This window comes from Anoplophora glabripennis, unplaced genomic scaffold (genome assembly GCF_000390285.2).
Source record: "Anoplophora glabripennis isolate ALB-LARVAE unplaced genomic scaffold, Agla_2.0 scaffold953, whole genome shotgun sequence".
Classification (NCBI taxonomy): Eukaryota; Metazoa; Arthropoda; class Insecta; order Coleoptera; family Cerambycidae; genus Anoplophora; species Anoplophora glabripennis.
Genome location: NW_019417033.1, coordinates 104,010 through 123,889, shown reverse-complemented (window position 1 = coordinate 123,889; position 19,880 = coordinate 104,010). Strand labels below are relative to the sequence as shown.

Genomic DNA, 19,880 nt, shown 5'->3' with positions numbered 1-19,880 from the left:
CATAATGACTAGCTTATGAGGGTTTCTTCTCCTGATATCTCTGTCTAGTGTACGTAGGAAATTTTCAAATTCGTCCAGTCCCTTATTTGGGCTGGCGTAGCAAACGTATATATCCGTGCTGTCACAGGACAACCGTACAAAACCTCTTCCATATCCCGTGCTACCAGATTTTATGTCCCTGCCGCATATCCTGACTGCTGCATCTCTTTCGGTGTCTGTGAGCCAACTCTGGGTCGACACCTTGCTTTTATTTGGTTCTGCTATTGCCATGATGTCAATATTTTGTTCTACCACTGTCTGTTCTAGAAGGTCCATGACCATCCTGTCCCTTCCTGCATTAGTGTATATACTTAATCTTACTCATATTATACGAATCTTCCGTGTTAAAGGGGACGGACAGAGTAAATATAACACCGCGAGGACAAACAGTTAAATAAATTAATTAAATTAATTACAAACCCTATATACAACGATTGGTAAATAAAATCTATATATATCACAGCCTTGTAGCCTTGTATCACAGATTTTGTGTACTAATTAGACGTCTAGAGAGAATTAATATCTCCTTTTCGCTTTGGCCTTAGCCCTAACCCATGCAAGGGCTTTTCGAAATTCCGGGCATGCACCCGATCCGGCAGCATGTCCCGTCCTTTTACAAGTCAGGCAACAGAGTTCTTCTCCACACTCTTCCGCCTTGTGCCCGATCCTTCCACATTTCCTGCAATTTATACTACGGTCTTCCTCTTTGCACTCTTTCCTATAATGGCCGTATCCCCAGCAGCGAAAACATTGGGTAACGTTTACCCTCTCGACCACTGTACAAGAGTTTATGCCTACCCTAATCTTCCCCGTCCTTAGCAGGGACTCAGCTTTGTCCTGGGGGGAGACTTGTCGTGGCCGCTTGGTTTCCCCCATAATATGGCCGCAGATCCCCCACTTTGAAATCATCGTTAGAAGTGCTCGTCACTTCCCTTACCGCCTTAATCACGTCATCCTTCGTGACTAGCTCATCCATGTCTTTAATTGTCAATGTTTTCGCCTGCTGCCCCCGAGCGACCTTACATTTTTTCCTCCGACTAATTCTTGTCCATCATAACAATCATATTTCCATCCTTGGACTTCCTAATGGTCCTAATGCCTTGGACGACCTCGGGCTTGGAGGCGACCTTAGCTTTAACCTCTTTCAGGAGGTCTGCATACGACCTTCCTTCTTGTTTAATTAACATTGCCTCCGTGTCCTTAGGTCTTTCCCTGACCTCAGGAGCTGTCTCCTCGGTATAGATCCGGCATTTAATGTCCGATCCCCTGAAGATTTTTTCGGCGATCTTCCTCGTGTCCATGCCGTTCTTATCGGGTTTTGGCGGGTACACTGCCAACGTTTTCCTCTCGTTCCGGACCATGCGGTCTCTAATCTCCCCCAGAGCTTCATATAGTGATTGTAGATCATCTATCTCCGTCCTGTAGATGTATCTCTCCCTTTCGCTCACACCTTCCCTAGTTTCTAATCGAATTTTCACCGAGAGGGCATTTACCCTGCCCTTAAACTTCTGGATATCTATCTAATAACGCTCTGGTGGTGTCCCTCACGTATCCGCTACTCTCTTTTTCCATGAGGACGATGAGGTCCGCCTCTCTCTCCGCTTTTTGGGGGGAGCCTTTTACCATGGAGGTCGCCCTAAAGAACTCTTCCCTCCATTTCACGCCTTTCTGTTGACAAATGTCATCGTAACACTTGATCTTCTCGAGCCGATCTTCGTCCATGACCTGATTTGTCCCTGAACGGGCATCTCTCTTGAGTGCCTCATTTTCGTTTCTCAGTTTTTTAATTTCATCTTTTAACTCTTGATTTGCCTTTGCTAGGGAGGAAAAATCTTGCGTGCCTCCGTCGCAGGTCCAGCATCCCTCTTCCAGCGACTGGAGGAATTCCTGTATGTCGCTGGAATTTATTTGCATTAGTAGGGTCTTAAGTTTTGCCGAGGCATCCTTGACTTCCCTTTTAGTATTCCTCTCTGTGGCCACCAGCGAAATTGACTTGCATTCCCTTTCAATTCCCCTGACTGTCTTTCTGATGCGCGTCGCTAGAGCCTTTGCGTCCATCCCGCTGGCTCCTTCTTCATTCTTTTGAAGGCTTAGTTCCTCTCCCCTTTTCCTTTTGAGTGCCCTTTCCTTCTCGTTGTCCCGATTTGTACAATCAGGGCCATTGTCTGTCCATAACCTAGACCATTCCGGGCAGGAGTCTCTCCTCTGCGGAGGTGTCCTCTTTATTTTATGCCGGCTTACGATCGGGCCCATGGTGTCTCGAATTTCATGCTTGCCGGGTCTGGGTGTTTTCTTTGTCCCCCTGGGCCACTTTGCTTAAGACACTCGTGTGTTGACGATTGGGGGTGGCCTGTCCTATCGCCATCCTCCCCAACCGGTACTGGGGGCTCCCCCCCTGCACCGTAAGTGTTTTTTCCTGGGACTCCATTTCGTTCCCACGAGCAGGGACCAACGGTGCGTCGCCCCCCGGCAGTGGGCCCTTACCGGAGGGAAGGCATTGATACTATGGGGTGCGCCAGGTGCCCCACAGGTTTTAACGAGGCTCTCTCGGGTTATTTTATAGAGGTTTACTTCTCGTAGGCCGGCCAATCAAGGCGAGCCCCCCGGCCCCGGGTCCCACACAACATGCGCCGCGGTGCCCTTTTCTCTCCACGGCGGTCTTTGAAGTGTGGCCCAGGGTTACGGTATTTAGCGGGCTTGTGGCACACAAGCCCGTAACTCGGATTAACCTCGGGTGCGTCAGTTCCCGTACTACCATCTTTCGATGGTAGATCCTGAGGTTGAGCTGTCCTTTGTTTTCATCACACTCTCCCAGCCTGTTCGGCATGGGTAGCCCTGCCAGGGGTCACTTGCAAGACCCCCGCCGACTTAGCCTGAGAGGTCATAGCGACTACTTAAGCCCCTCCACCACGACAAGGTCTCACAGCTCCTTGGCCACCTAACCTAACCTAACTTTTTGTTTTTTTTTTCGCTGATGGTGACGACTTCATACTGGTGTGGAAAGTATAGTTTTAATAGAGGAGGGGAAACCTTCAAAAGGGTCCCTGCGCGAATACTTTCCATTACGCAGGGGACTGTGGGATTCTTACCCACTAAAACCCCTCCTCTGTCTTTCAGAAAACGGCCTTGTAGAGCCGGGAACACTCAGCAAAGAGCTTGCATCGGCAACGCTGGCCGTTTTGATTTTATTCTATTGTGTTCTCTCATCTCCCTCCTTTCCGATCATAATGTCGCTTAAGTCCCTGTTAATAACTCTCCATTTCCGTTCGCTTTCCAGCATCTGCTTCACCATGTTATCCTTTGTTATCTCAGTCCCGATCTCCAACTCAAGTTCTAGGCGTATGTTCTGCCATCTTATGCATCTAAACAGGGTATGTTCCGGCGTATCTTCTTCGTGACAGTAGATACAAAGATCGTCCTCTGCCTTGCCTATTCTGTTCGTATACTTTCTGAAAGACCCGTGACCCGTCAGCGCTTGAGTGACATGATACCCTGTATAACCATGCTTCCTGTCCGTCCAAGGTCTTACGTCGGGGATAAGTGTTCTTGTCCATGACCCCTTCTCTCCATTGCTTCACTCTCGCTGCCACTGTTCCAGGGTCCTCCTCCTAGCTAATCCTGCATCATTTCCCTCCTCGCAAAACAAACGTTTCCTCTCCTCTGCCATTAGGTGTGCTGGTATCTGGTGCTTGGCTACCACCAAGAGGGCCTCCGTGGACACAGTCCGATACGCGCGCACCACTCTAAGAGCAATCTTCCTCTGTGTGCTCAACATCCTATTCTTGTGTCTATCTATTCGCATGGCGTCAGCCCACACAGGAGCCGCGTACAAAAGTACAGAGTTTACCACTCCTGACAGTACTCTCCTTTTGTCTTCCCTGGGCCTCCCAATGTTAAGTAACAGTCGGGTCAGAGCCGCGATGGTCCTCTCAGCCTTTATACAGGTCTCCTCAACATGTGCTCCGAATGTTAGCGACTTATCAATTACAATCCCTAGGTATTTTACCCGGTTCTGAATGTTTATTGTGGCCTGTCCCAGCTTAAATTTAATCTCTTTCTTTGGTCGCCTCATACCTGACATGGCGATAGCTTCGGTTTTTTCCGGAGCAAGTGCTAATTCATTTTCTTGCATCCAACCCTCCACTCTTCGTAGCGTTTCATTTCCGCACTCCACCAGCCCTTCTTCCGTGGGATTTACAACTAACGCCACCAGGTCATTGGCGTAGGCTGTGAGTCGGGCACCCCCTGGCATGTCTATGCTCAGGACGCCATCATAAAGGACATTCCATAGCGTGGGGCCCAAGATGGACCCCTGTGGGACTCCCATGCTTATGTCGAACTTGTTTTCCTTGTCCACCTCCACCGTCCTGTCTTTAAGGTAGTCTTCTATGACCCTTCTTATCTGTCCAGATTACGGATAATAATGCGCCCACTTGCAGAGTTAAAGGCATTCCTCACATCGAGCAATATAAGAGCACACCAGTTATTTCTTCCTTCTCTTTTTAATGCATCTACAATGCGTTTGGCAGCCCCAGTTGAGGACCTGCCTTTTATAAAGCCATACTGACTGTCGTTTAACGCGCCACTACGCTCAATCTCCACGTTCAATCTAGCCAGTATTATTGCTTCGTTTAATTTGCCCATTACATCAATTAGGCAGATTGGCCTACACCCTCCTGGATCCTCTGGGCGTTTTCCTGGCTTAGGAACCAGTATCAACCTCGAGTTTTTCCATCTTTTAGGGAAAATACCTAACTCATATACCCTATTCAACACCTCCAGGCAGGCATTTGCATGTTCTTTAACCAGAAGCTTCACTGCCTCTGGTGGGATACCGTCAGGTCCGGGCGCCTTCCCTGGTTTCAGTCTGTCCGCAGCAGCCAAAATTTCCTCCAACTCTATCTTGTCGCATGTTTCGCATACCACCTCTGTTCTCTTCCAGACATGAGCGTCAGCAGGAAACAATCTCCTTGCGATCTCCATCTTGCGTCCACTATCTAGGTCGATCTTCGGAGCCCTTATTCTCACTTTGTCCCTCAATATCTTATAGCCCAGGCCCCAGATGTCGCTGTCAACGTCCATACATAAGTTCTTCCATCTCTTTTCTGTTTACGTATGAGTTCTCTTAGGACTCTCTTCTTTTCCCAGTAGACTTCTTTTAGTCTGGTTAATTCTTCCACGTTCCCCTGGGCTCGCGCAGCCAATCTACACACTTGCCTTCTAACCTGGAGCGAGGCTTTTCTTGCTTCCTCGATCTCAAGAGTCCATCAGTATACGTCATCCTGTCCGTGTTCTAGTCTTACTCTCGGGGTGGCTCCCCTGCAGGCTTTCCTTACTCTGTACATAAGCGTTTTAATGTCGAGAGTCTGTCGGTTTCTTAGCTCTTCATTCAAAAGCCTTGTAAAGGTTTTTCCATCTAGCTTGCCATTTTTCCATCTCCTTCCGTTGCTATCCCGAACGGCGCGGCCGACACTGAACGCAATGTAATTATGCAGGCTGGCAGTCTCCTCATCAAGGACCCGCCAGTCGCGGATCGTTCGTGAGATCTCCTCTGAGGCCATTGTGACGTCTATGTGAGATTGACTAGCACCTCTAGTGAATGTTGGTTTATCACCCGCGTTCATGATGGCGAATGATCTGCTGTGGATCCAATCTACAAGATTTTTTCCCCTTCGGCCTTCGTGAGGAGACCCCCACATCGGTGACTTGGAATTAAAGTCACCTCCTATTAGCACCCTGGTGCCTTTCGTGTCCACCTCGTTTCCCAGTTCCTGCAGAAATGAGTCAAAGCATTGTGCCGACGCGTTTGGAGAAATGTACACACTGTATATATATACGTCTCCCCAGCTTTGATCCAGGCAAAACCTCTACCTCTCCCCCACTGGGAGATCTTCACGTTGTTATTTAGCACTATCACGCCAGCATCCTCGCACTCATCTACATACCAGTGCTCATTTCTTGATTTCATTCTACTAGGTTCGCTGATCAACACAATGTCTGCTTTTAAATTCCGCGCGGTTTGGAACACCAAGTCTTGAGCAACTCTTCTCCTATCAATGTTGATCTGCAAGACTCAACATCTTCAAATATAATTTCACAACACGTACACAACAAACAGGCAAATCCAAGATATCACAGACTACTACTAGAAATAATCAGATATATCACAGTTTTTAATCCCGCTTATCAGCCGAATTTATCACAGATTAGCTTAGTTAACTTCCTTTGTGTCAGGTAGGTTTACGTTTCTGTTTGCTCCCTTTCGCTTTTAATCTTGCCTTGCTCAGGGCCTTCCTAAACTCCGGGCATCTGCCACTGCCCGCCTTATGTCCTCTGCGTTTGCAGTTTATGCATGTCGCTATATCCTCTCCACAGTCCTTAGCCTTGTGCCCTTCTTTCCCCCATTTTCTGCATAACTCGGATTGGTTTAGTTCAACCCCGCACGTGTTCATCCGGTGTCCGAAGTTCCAGCACCGGTAGCACTGCATGACCTCTACTCTTTCAACCACGGGACACCAATTTAAGCCAACCCTGATCCGCCCCTTTCTTAATAGCACATATGCCTCAGTTCTATCCAGCCTGACTGAGACCGCCATGTTTCCCCCGAAATACGGCCTCAGCTCGCCGACTTCGCAGTTTCTCCGATCAGCGCCTTCCATACCCGTCTCGCTGCAGACACAGTCTCTAATCTCCTCCCTAGTCGTTAGACTGTCTAGGTCCTTGATGGTCAGGGACACCTTCTTCCCTTTCCCACCCTTACAAATCTCAACATTTTCCTGCCTTTCCAGTTCCTTTTTGAGCTGTTCTGCCGCTTCCTTTCCCCTTTTTCCATGACTATTATCATTCTACCGTCTTTTGATTCCCTTATCTTCCTGATGCTTCTTGCCGCCGTTGAATCTATCTTGACTTTTTCTCTTACAATTTTCAGAAGGTCAACATAAGTTTTACCCTCCATCCTAACGAGGATCGCATCCGTGTCCCTCTTTTCTCTCTGTGCTTTTTGTTTCGTTATTCGCTGACCCATCTGTGAAACCTGGTTCTTAGTGTGAATTATACACTTTATGGCTGTTTTTCTGAAAATGATTTCTGACATTTTTCTAACCAATCCAGCATTTTCTTCTCCGTATGGGGGATAAATAATAAGTTTCCTTGCCTTACTCGTATCCATTTTCTGCTTAACTCTCCATAAGGCCTCGAAGAAGTCCTCGAGACTTTCGTCTATTTCGGCCCTAAACACTTTCGCACCCTTTTCTTGTTCCTTCACTGTCCTCGATACTAGTGCATATAGTTATGACTGTTACCCTACCTTCCATTGTTCTTAGTTCCGGATACCTCTCAAGAAAATTTTTCCTAAGTCCCACGTTCTCTTCAGAGGGTCTCCCATACTCCTCCCAAAATATAAGATCACCTTCTTTATGGTCAAACGGCGTTCCCTCTGCTATGAAAGCAGATTTAAATATTTCCGTTGGCCATTTGTGTTCCATGAGTCCTGAGAATTCATCATAGGACTCCACCCCCTCTATCTTATCAGCCGTTACCTCACTACCCTGTGACTTGTATCTCTGTAGTTCCTTCCTAAGTCGTCTATTTTCTTCCTCTAGTTTCAGTTTTTCCTGTCTTAGTTTATCCATCCGGGATTCCTGCCTTCTTGACTGTCTCTCTGCTTCCTTCTTCCCTGAAGGTATTTGAGATATTTGCTTGTTCTAGATTTTGTAACATCTCCTGAGCATCTTTTGACATTAATCTAGTCAAATGTCTCTTTAGTTTCCTCGGAGCGTCCTTTATTTCCCTCTTTGTATTTCTTTCTTCAGCGAATACAGCGATGTTCCTGGTCTCCACATCTATTCCCTTTATTATTTTCCTAATTTCCCCGATGGACATTTTATCAGTGTGAGATACCTGGGCCTTCGATCGACTCTCTTGGCTAGGTTCGCTCGATGTTATCAGTATAGATTCCTTAGATGAACTAGGTGTCCTTTTCCTTTTTTCCCCTACTGCCGGATTCTCCATACCTGTCTTATTTGCACTGGTGCTCTCATTTAGCGATAGAGGTGAGGGTCCATATTCGCTCATTTTCATTTGGTCTAAACCTTCCCGTACCAAGCTTGAAAGCAGACTCGTAGGACCCCTCGGTGGAGTTCTCGAAATCCTTGTAGATTTTCCAAAGGGATTTGAATTCAATTCTTCCCTTTCTTCCTCCTTACGTTTATTTCTAGTTTGCCCCCCCTGGGCTATCTTTGGAGCAGAAGAATACTGACGGTCGGGGAGTGAATGCTGCTCCTTCACCCTCCCCAACCGGTGCTGGGGTTACCCCCCTGCACATTTTGGGTTTTTTCTGTGGTTCCATTCCGTTCCCACGAGTCGGGACCAAAACAGGTCACCCCGGGCAGTGGGCCCTTATCCGGGGGAAGGCTGCCTACTGCGGGGTGCGCCTGGTACCCCGCAGGTTTTAACGAGTCTCTCTCGGTTTCTTTTATAGAGGTTTACTCCTCGCAGGCCGGCCGGTAAAGGCAAGCTCCTCGGCCCCAGGTCCCACACAACATGCATCGCGGTGCCCCCTGTTTTTTCCACGGTGGTCTCTGAAGTGTGGCCCAGGGTTACGGTACTTAACGGGTTGGTGGCACAGCAGCCCGTAACTCGGATTAACCTCGGGTGCGTCAGTTCCCGTGGTATCACCTTTCGGTGGTAGATCCTGAGGTTGAGCTGTCCTTTGTTTTCATCGCTCCCTCCCAACCTGTTCGGCATGGGTAACCCTGCCAGGGGTCACTTGCACGACCCCCGCCGACATAGCCTGAGAGATCGTAGCAACTACTTAAGCCCCTTCACCACGACAAGGTCTCACAGCTCCTTGGAGGGGTAACCTAACCTTTTTTTTTGTTGCGGGGGAAAAATCCATCATGGAGATCGGGTGCCTATGCTCTATCACACCCGATACTGCCGGACTCCTACCGGCCAAAAAAACCCTTTCTTCACCCATTCTATTGGACTTCAGCGAATCCGGAACTGCTATTGGCTTTCATCGGATTCGCTGAGAACATCTACTCGTTGTCCCTATCTTCTACTCCCCCTAGTCCTCATCCTCCTCGGTTGCCTGCCTCCTTAACTCATCCTCACACTTTTTCCTCATAACACTGGTGAGAAAGTTTTCTATAGCAGTCCATCCTGCTTAGCTCCCCGTCATTACTGCTATCAGGTTGTCCGCTGTGATCTCTTCTCCCACCATCAACTCGGCTCGTCTCCTCTCCCTGCTCCATCTAGGGCATGCAAGGCGTCGTCGACTTCACTGCAGTATGGCTGTCATCCGCGGTTTTCCCAATCCTTTTTGTATATACCCCAAAGGCACCGTGACCAGTCAGGGCTTGAGTCAGGAAGTACGAACTATTTCTATGGTCGCACCCCACCCATGTCTCCAGATTTCTAATGAGTCTCTTGGTCCACATTCCCGTACTTTCGTTTCCATCCCACTCCATTTGTCACCTCTGCATAGTGCTACGTCTCTCCTCTTTTTTTTGCAGCCCTAGACCCTCCATCTTCTCTTTCAAACAGCCTCCTCCTCTCCTCCACCATCGGGGACTATGCCTGTAAGTACCTGGATTGCCACGGTTGATACAGTCCTATACGCTGAACCTATTCTAAGTAGGGCCTTCCTTTGCGCTTTTTCGAGGATACCCCTGTATTTCCCCAACTTCGTTACCTCGTGCCACACCGGCGCCTCGTATAACAATGTAGAAGCCGCCACGTTGTACAGCAACACCCTCTTAGAGAGGGAGGGACCATCCACATTTGGCATAATTCTTGCCAACAATGCCGCCCTCCTTTCGGCCTTGGCGGCTGACTCAGTTGCGTGCGTACCAAAATTTCTGTTGTCATCAAGCCACACGCCGAGATATTTAATGGCTCTTTTTGGTCTAATAGTGACTTCTCCTAGGCTAAAACTAGCCTCGTTTCTCTTCCCTCTAGACCCCCTTATCATGACAGCCTCGGTTTTTTCTGGCGCCAACTCAAGCCCTCTGGTTCTCAGCCAACCGCTGACCATAAATAACGCCCTGTCCATCTTGGATTCGAGTTCTACTTCTGTATCAGCCTCTGGTACCAGTGCCAGATCGTCGGCAAAGCCGACCGCTTTAATTCCTTCTAGCCAGTTTAAGCCCAGAACCCCATCATAAGCGATGTTCCACAGGGTGGGCCCCAATATGGATCCCTGGGAAACGCCAGCATACACCTCAATGACCCTCCCTTTCTCTATGATGAGTTTCCTATTGCTGAGATAGTCCCCAATCACGTCTTGGAGGTATGCTGAGATCTCCCTCCTGGCTAACTCCTCCCTTATGACGCCCCACCTGACCGATTTGAAAGCGTTCTTCACGTCCAGGGCTACCACCACCGCCCATTTCGTTCTTCTGGGCACATCCAGGACGTCCCTTATCGCGTGGATGGTCGACCTGCCCTTCCTAAAGCCGTACTGTCTATTAGACAATCCTCCCCTCTCTTCGATCTCTACCTCTAGCCTGCGTCTCAGCAGCGCTTCATATAACTTGCTAATGGTGTTTAGCAAGCAAATTGTCTGTACTTGTTCCTTCCCCGTTCACCTTTAGGAATAAGCACCAATTGAGCCATTTTCCAGTTATTTGGAACCTCCGGTCGCCTATGCACCTCTTTAGTATATCAAGCATCCAGTTTCCCGCGGCTTTCCCTGCTTCTCTCAATGCCTCCGTCGGTAGACCGTCTGGGCCCAGTGCTTTTCCCACCTTCAGGTCTTCGAGGGCTAGGAACAGCTCCTCCGCTGAGAACTCCACCCGCTCCCCCCTTGGCAGCCTCTCCCACCTGTTTTCTGCTACCACCGCAAAGAGCTGTCTGGCAATCTCCTGTTTAGTCTCCCCATCTATCTCATATGGCTTGCCACCCAACTTGCCCATAACGATTTTAAATGCATCGCCCCAAATGTTATTTTCCGTTTCCTCGATCACACTCTTCCAATGTGTCCTTTTGGATCTCTTGATTAAATTCTTGAGCTCCCTTCTCGAGTTCTTGTACTTCTCTTCCAGACTGTCTATTTCCTCCCTGTTTGTGTCTCTTGTCCTGGCTCTCCCTAGCGCTCTCCTCCGTCTGCCATAGTTTTTCCTAGCCTCCGCGATGGCCTGGTCCCACCAGTATGGCATTTCCCCGTCCCGACTGACTGTCTTAGGGCCCAAGCACTCTCTATAAGCGTCTTGCATCGCTTTTGTGAAACTGCTGACCGAACTCGCTTGTCCGCGCCTGAGATCGCTTATCCCCATCAAAGTCTTGAACACCTCCCAATCTTTGCCTCTGGGCTGTGTCCTTGTGTATGGCACCTTTTGTCCCTTCACCGTGAAGAAAATATACTGGTGATTGGTCCCTGTCTCCTGGTCCAGGACCTCCCAGTCTCTTATCTGGCGTGCCAAACTCTGCGAAGCACACGTTATGTCGATGTAAGACATCCACCGTCCCCTGACGAAAGTCGGTTTCTCTCCATTATTTAAAATGACCAAATCCAGAGCGGCCATCCCCTCCGCCAGATATGAGCCTCTTCTGTCAGTCACCGGGGAACCCCAGCAGCCAGACTTAGCGTTGACGTCCCCTAGTAAAATGTATTTCCCGTTTTCTTCCGCACATGCTCTGAGGATTTCATCCACCTTCTTCTCAAAAAACCTCTGATGTAAATTAGGGGAAATATAACAGCATATTAGGCTCATTTCCGCGAGCCGCAGAACTAAAAAACCCGATTTTATCTTCACATTGGTCACCTTAATGTTTCTATTTCGTATGAAGACCGCCACGTCAACATTTTTGTCTGCAATCCACCTGCCTTTAGCCGTCAATGCCTTATTTGGCTCACCTATCACTAATAAGTCCACGCGCAACTCTGCTGCGGTGGCGAGCGCTACGTCGTGGGCTACCCTGTCTCTACCCAGATTTGATTGGATTATCCTAATATCCTGAGTGTTCATTTATTTATTTAAGTAGAACCACTTAAAGCTTTCCCCCGATCATTAGCCATTGCCCTTGCTCCCGCCAAAGCCCTACGGAACTCAATACACGACCCCGAGCCTGCCACGTGGCCCGACTCCTTACAGTTCAAACATTTTGCTTCCTCCCCACAGGTCTCCGCCTTATGCCCCTCGATCCCGCATCTTCTACAGCATAGGCTGCGATCCTCTCCTCTGCATTCCTTTCTTGTGTGACCATACCCCCAACACCTATAACACTGTATTACCCTCAGCCTCTCTGTCACCGAGCAGGAGTTTAGCCCGACCCTCAGTCTGCCCGCCCCCAACAGTTGCTCTGCCTTATCTTGGGGAAGCCTCAACGACACCGCTTGATTTCCACCGTAGCATGGTCGCAACTCCCCCATTTTGTACTCCTCGCCTCGGATACCCAATTCGTCCCTAATGGCCTCCATCACGTCCTCTTTAGTTACCAGCTCATCCATATCCTTGATGACCACTACTTTTTCTTTCATCCCCCCCAGCACCTTCATTTGCCGTTCTCCTACCATGTCCCTTAATCCTGTCCGTAGCGTTTCCATCGCGCTCGTCTGACTTTTGTCCATGACAATAATCATCTTACCGTCTTTTTTCTTATTGCCCTAATTCCTTTTGCCGCGTCCGATTTCGGCGCAACCTTCTCTTTCACTTCTTTTAATAGATCGGCGTACGACTTTCCCTCATGGCTGATCATTACCGCCTCCGTTTTCTTAGCTCTCACCTTGTTCTGATGCATCTCATTATTCACGTATATCAAGCATCTTATTCCTGAGCCCCTGAAAATCTTCTCCGCCACCTTTCTTGTTAATGCCCCTCTTCTGCTGGGTGTTGGCGGATACAACGCCACAGTACTCCTTCTGTTTCGGATCATACGGTCCCTAATATCCCCTAGCGCGTCGTACCAATCCTGCGGTTCATTGATCTCTGCTTTATATATATTCTTAATCCTTTCTATCTCCCCCTCCTTCGTTTCTACCCTGGTGTTAACAGACAGTGCAGTTACCCTACCCTCCATCTCCAGAACCTCCGGATATCTATCCAAGAGCACCTTGCTGATGCTTGCGTTTCTTCCTGCCCCAACATCCCTCTCCTGCAGAACTACCAGTTCCGCTTCTTTGTCCGCCATAAGAGGTGATCCCACCTCCATGAAGGCCGCTTTGAAAAACTCCTCCTTCCACTCTTTGTCTTTCAGGCGGCGAATGTCCTCCAAACATTTTGCCCCCTCCAGCGTCTTTTCGTCCATAACTGAGCTCCTGTTCCGGCTCTCGCTTGGACCTAGCTCCCTCTCCTTCTTAAGACCCTCTATTTCCGCGCTCAGTCTGCAGACGTCCTTCTTTAAGCTCTCGTTCTCTGAAACTAGCCTTTGCGTATTTACCTTTTCTTTTTCACTGTTATCACATCTCAGTGTTCCCTCCGCCAGCCTTTTTAGGAACATTTGGACCTCATGAGATTGTAGCTTCATTCTAGTAATCTTCAGCCTGGACGATGACTCTTTTATTATACTTTTAGTATTCCGCTCCTCGCATACTCGTGCGATAGTCTGGAGCTCCCTTTCGACCTTCTGTATTTCTTCCCTTAGGGTTAACGCTATGGCCTTAACATCCAAGGTCTCTAACTCTACACCCTTCTCTTTGCGACGGGTCTCTTCTTCCCTCTTCCTCTTTGCCTTGCGTCCCTCTTCATCCTTCTGACCTTGAGACTACTCCCTTCCTCCCTGCCACATCTTTTCGGGACATGGTCCACGTCTCTGTGGAGGCGTTCTCGCCAACTTATGCCTGCTCTCAATTACCCCCTTGCTGTTTTCGCTCTCCAGAATTTCGAAGTCCATTTTTGTCAAATCCACCGTTAACTCTCTCTCTTCAGCGGCCCTGTCCGTCCCGCGTGCCGACATCTCGCACTCCCGAAATGCACCGCACGCACTCCGGCACTCCACCACTGGCGGCCCAACTCGTCCTCAACTGGTGGAACCAAAATGCCCGCCGTCTGCACTCCGCTGCGAGAACCAAAATAATGGCCGCACGACCACCGAAACCACCGAACACTTCCCGCAAATACCTTAGCTCAATACCTCCAGGAACCAAAATGGCTGCTTCCGGTATCCCCTCAGTCACCACGTGGAGACTTCTTTCAGCCCCAATAACTTTCGCACGCGAGTCCAGACTTTGCTGCCTTCACTACCACACTTAGGCGAAACCCTTAACCGGCCACTCACCTAGTTTGAGTCACACACGATTTCAAAAATCTGTGTAAATCGCCTACGCCAAGGACAGGTACCACAACCGTGTGCGTACTCGAACCTCAACCCAACCTCCAACCTAACCTAACATAACATAAAATAGACTAACCTAACCTAACCTTTTTTTTTACCCGCCTCCCTCCTCCTCAGTTCCCAGGTTCAGGAATCAACCTATAAGGCCTTACATCTGAACCTGAGAACTGACGGTTTCCGTATCTACGCAAAAACTGCGTGTCTACACTACAATTATGTAAATAAAAACATTTTATATACAAATATACAAAAAATGCTATACCGATAGCTACAGACTAAATAAAATTGTAAACCACACATACAAATGCAACACGAGACTAACATCATTAAAATGAAGAAAAGAAGAAGGTTTAGGTTACAGCCCTTACTCTTTCTACCTCCACCTCTGCCCTTCTCAGGTCTTCCTCTTTCTTCCCCATTATACTATTGATCATACCCATCACGCTCTTCCAATCTGTCTCTGTCCTCACGGCCAGACGTATTAAGTTTTCAGGCGTCACCTCCTCGCCTACTTGTATAAACATCCGCTGTCTATCTGCCTCCCATCTGCCGCATTGGAAGAGTGTATGCTCTGGGGAATCCTCATATCCGCAATAAAAACAATCGTCATTTGTCCGCTTCCCTATTCTCTTCAAGTAACTTCCGAAATTTCCGTGGCCCGATAACATCTGACAGATATGATAAGTTACGTCTCCTCCCCTCCTATCTACCCAGATCTTCAACTCCGGAATTAATCTTCTCGTCTACTCCGCGTTGATTGTTAGCCGCTATCTGTCTTGCCATTTTAACATGGTATCCCTTCTAGCCAGTTTTTTTGCCTCTTCTACATGAAGCCCCCTACTTATTAGGGCCTGGGTTTCTTTTCTCTCTTCGACTTTCAGGTCGAGCGGTATCACGCCGGCGATCACGTTAGCCGCGACAGTGGACACGGTCCGGTACGCATGCGCGATCCTCAGGGTCATCTTTCTTTGCGTCTTTAGCACCCTGTCTCTGTGCCTGTTTATTCTGAGCGCTTGAGCCCATATGCTGGCAGCGTACAAAACGACTGATTCCACCGTGCTAACCATCACGGCTCTTTTCTTCTGTCCGGGGCCCCCTATGTTGGGCATAAGCCTAGCCAAAGCGGCAGCGGTCTTATCCGCTTTATCGCAGGCTTTTCGCACGTGTCCACCGAATGTCATGGCACTATCTATAACCACCCCCAAGTATTTTACTTCTTTCTTGGGGGCAATCTCCGAGTTCCTAAAGTCGAATCTCAGGCCTCCCGATCTTCTCATGCCCGTGACTACCACGACCTCCGTCTTGTCGACCGCCAGCTCCAGAAGATGCTGCGTCATCCATTCGTCCACGAGCGCGATTGCATTGTTCACGTTACTCACCAAACCACGCTTGGTTGTGCCCGTAACCACCGCGGCCAAATCATCGGCATAGGCCACCAGCTTAGCACTCCCGTCTGTTGCCACCGCCAGCACGCTGTCATAGAGGACGTTCCACAGAGTAGGTCCCAAGATTGACCCCTGTGGAACTCCCATATACATTTCCATGTATGTATCCCTGTCTACGACTATCCTCCTATGGTGTAGGTATGCAGCTACCAAGTTGAGCAGGTGGTTATTTATTCCCCGGTTCTCCAAAGTATCCAAAATCTTTTTCCAGTCCGCCGTGTTAAAGGCATTCTTAACGTCAAATAAAATCAAAGCACACCAAAGGTTCTGGGAGTTTGCCCTTTTGATCTCATCCACCACCAACGTAAGAGCGTCTATTGTCGATCTTCCCTGACGAAAACCGAATTGATTCGGGTGCAAGTCCCCGCATCTTACCACCTCCTTCTTTAATCTCTGAAGTATAACTCCTTCGTACAGTTTGGCCAGAGTATCGACCAGGCAAATGGGTCTAAAGGACGATGGTGTAAGGTCCGTCTTCCCCGGTTTAGGTATCATTACCAGTCCAGTGTCCTTCCATGCCGATGGGAATTCTCCCCCGCAGAACAAATCGTTCAGCAGGTTTCTTATGGCCTCAGCGTTCTCCTCCACGATGGCCTTAATCATTTCTGCCGGAATGCCGTCTGGACCGGGAGCCTTTCTGTTCTTTAGTCTGATCGCTGCCGCCTTGACCTCTACCGTCGTTAAATGTGCCGTATTATCCACGGCCCTATTTATCCATTCCCCGTTATCCTTGACAGGGAACAGCGCCCGGACAACCTCTAACCTGTTAGGTAAATCCAAATCTACTCTTGGTTTGCTGATATTCAAGGATTCCTTTACGATTCGGAATCCCTCCCCCCAAATGTTATCTTCCAGGTCTGTAAGTATCTTCCGCCAGCAGCGGTCCTTGGCGGCCATTATGCTTTTTTTATATGCGTTCCTGGCGATTCTGTATTCCTCTTCTAGACTGTTGATCTCAGCAAATCCGACGGCTCTCCGTGCCCGTAGTCTCTGTAATCTTCTCCTAACCGCGTTTATGTTAGCCCTTTCCTCCGCCAGTTCTGGGGTCCACCAGTACACTGCGTTACCAGCGTTATCAGCCCTCTGGTAAAATACAGTTTTTCGGCTCACTTTCTTCAGCTCCCTGATCAAATTTTCCAGAGTGATCCTATCTCCCTTTAACTGAACGCTTTCTCTAACGAAGCGTTTACAGTCCGCCAACCTCCAGAGTCTTGGTCCTCGTTGAGTATTCCTCTTTGTAGTGCCACCACCGTGCTTGATGTTAAAGGTAATATACCGGTGTAAACTGAAAGTTTCCTCTTCTAAGACCTGCCAATTTTCAATACGTCCGCTTACACCCTCCCCTGCCAGAGTAATATCTATATACGAGGAGGAAACACCTCTTTGGAAAGTAGGTGTGCTGCCTTAATTTGTGACTGCTACTCCGCAATTGGCGATCCCCACGCCGGGGATTTAGCGTTAAAGTCTCCCCCCAGGAGGACTTTATCTCCCTTGGATTGCACCTCCGTTTCCAAATCATCTAAGAATTGATGAAACCTTTCCATCCGAACATTTGGGGATAACATCCGAAGATACATAAGTTTCCTAGTTCTATCTAAACAAAACCATTCCCTCTGCCCCAATCGTGTACCTTTATGTTCTTGTTTCTCCTGATGATACAGGCGTCACCATCCCTGTCCGTATACCAGCCCTGTTTTCCCGCCAGGATCCTGTTTGGCTCGCTAATTAAAACAAAATTAACGTTTCTTTCTTGCGTTACCTGCGCTAGGTTATCATGCGCCACCTTGCGTCTATCTACATTGATCTGCAGGATTTTTATCATTATCGTGATCGAGTGGAAGTTACTGTTTGGGCTGGCATGCCTCCCCCTTTCCTTCTTTTAAATTTCGCCCTTCTAAGGGTCTTCTGGAACTCTGGGCATCGTCCGCTGCCTGCTCTATGTCCTACTGTCCCTCAGTTTATGCAGGTCGCCCCCCCTGCTACAATCTTTAGCCTTGTGCCCCTCCTGGCCACAGTTTCTGCACCTGTCAGGTACGTCTTGGCCCGCCTTACAGACGTCCATTGTGTGACCGTATTGCCAACACTTGAAACATTGCAGTACAACAACCCTTTCACTGACCGGACACCAATTTAAACCGATCCTGATCTTCCTCATATCGGTCAGTACCTTGGCCTTCTGCCTCTCTAGTTTAATCGTAGCAGCCTTGTTCCCTCCAAAGCAGGGTATGAGTTCGCTCACATCACAATCTGTGTCCTCTGCGTTGTTTTCCACCTCCTTACATACAACAGCTCTAACCTCCTCCCTTGACGTAGCGCTGTCGATGTCTCTGATAATGAGAGTCACTTTTTTAGGTCCACCACCCTTGGAGATCTCCAGGTTGCCAACACCGGCCAGCTCGTTTGTAAGTGCTGACACGGCCTCTGTTTTATTCTTTTCTACGACAATAATCATCCTTCCATCTCTGGCCTCTCTGATGGTTCTAATGCCGCTCGCGGCGACTGATTTAACTTCAACCCTCTCTTTTACGGTTTTTAGTAAATCAGCATAGGAATTACCTTGTTGTTTGATGAAGAGCACATCCGTATCCCTCTCCCTATTTTTCTGCTCTTTCTTCTCTTTGGGTTTCTTTTCTGTTTCGGTGTTACGGCTTATGGTGAAAATTATACATTTAATACCCGTGCCTCTGAAGATTACTTCTGATATTTTCCTGATTAGGATGCCTTTCTCATCACCATATGGAGGGTACAAACTTAATTTGCTTCTTTTCCCCCTTAGCATATTTTCCTTCACGGAGCGGAGAATATCGATATAATCCTCCGGACATTCATCGATTTCTCTATAAACGTTCCTTTCATGTCCCGTTTTGTTTCCCTCCTTATCCTCGATGTAGGTTCGGACAGTGATCACCGTCAGTTTGCCCTCCATGCCATCAATCTCCGGAAATCTGTCCCGAAAGACCCTGCGCATCCCCACATTTATTTTCTCCGAATTGAGGTTCTCCTCCCAATATAGCAAATCTCCCTCCTTGTTTTCTTCCAGGGGAGAACCCACTGTCACGAATGCGGACTTATAAATCTCCTTGGGCCATGTTTTCGCCACGAGTGGTTCAAAGGTCTCATAAGTGCCCGCTTCCGATAGATCCTCCTCTGTGACTTCCTCCATTAGCTGTTTATATTTATGCAACTCGTCTTTCAGACGTTTGTTTTCTTCCTTTAGTTTACCGATTTCCTGGTTGCCAACATCCCTACTCCCTCCGACCGCTGCCTCATTCCGGTGAGCTTGCATTTTTTCCCTAAGATATCTATTTTCCTTTTTTAATTTTTCTATTTCCCGTTTTCTACTGGACACCGTCTCTTCCTGAGATTCATTTAATCTCCTAAGATCTCTCATCAGGAAATTCAGTCTGCTTGAGATGTCTTTTATTTCTTTTTTAGTGTTTCGTTCTTTGGCCCATGTGGCCAACTCATTTACATCTCTATTAACTTTTTTCAAGACTTCATCCAACATTGAAGTCCCTTTGTCATCTTCACTAAGATCGATGGTGGTTATATACCCTGTACTCACCTTCCCTTTCTTAAATTGTTCAAGAGCCTCTAACTCCCCACCTCTCTTTCTCTTGTCTCCACTACCCTGTTCCTCCACTGAAGGGGTATCTTGTATTCCCGTAAGGCCTGGCATCGAACTCGATCTTTGTTTTGCTGGTGGAGACCTTCCTATAAGTGACTTCCTTTTAAAAGGATCCAACGTAACCTCTCCGGGTGTCTCCGACTTTTTACCCTGTCCCCCTGGACTTTTTTCACCAGGCCTCTACTTGGCCCCTCAGCCTGGTTTGCCACCGAGGACGCCGACCAGTAACCAGATAACGGTCGGGGGGAGCCTGGCCTTCCGCCACCCTCACCTACCGGAACTGGGGTCTCCCTCCCCTGCTCCGTAATCCTTTCTTCTTTGTTTGTACAATCCATTTTTTTTTCAAAGAATAAAGGGTCCAATTCCGTGCCAAAAGTCGTCATCTTACTTCCCGTCCGGCGAAGAGAGGAGCAGAGTGAAAATAGAGATCTCTAGCCCTCGGGTACCCTAATATCGTCAGGATCGGAAAAAAAACAAGAGTTGTCCAAGAGAGG

General features: G+C 48.4%; 1 protein-coding gene across 1 annotated transcript; it reads right to left on the bottom strand.

The window, feature by feature from the left end:
* Window positions 1-555: 555 nt before the first annotated feature.
* LOC108914940 (zinc finger protein GIS2-like) lies at window positions 556-948 on the bottom strand. The gene has a single exon (XM_018720868.1). It carries the CDS (start codon window positions 946-948, stop codon window positions 556-558), a length of 393 nt encoding a protein of 130 aa, XP_018576384.1.
* Window positions 949-19,880: the final 18,932 nt, after the last annotated feature.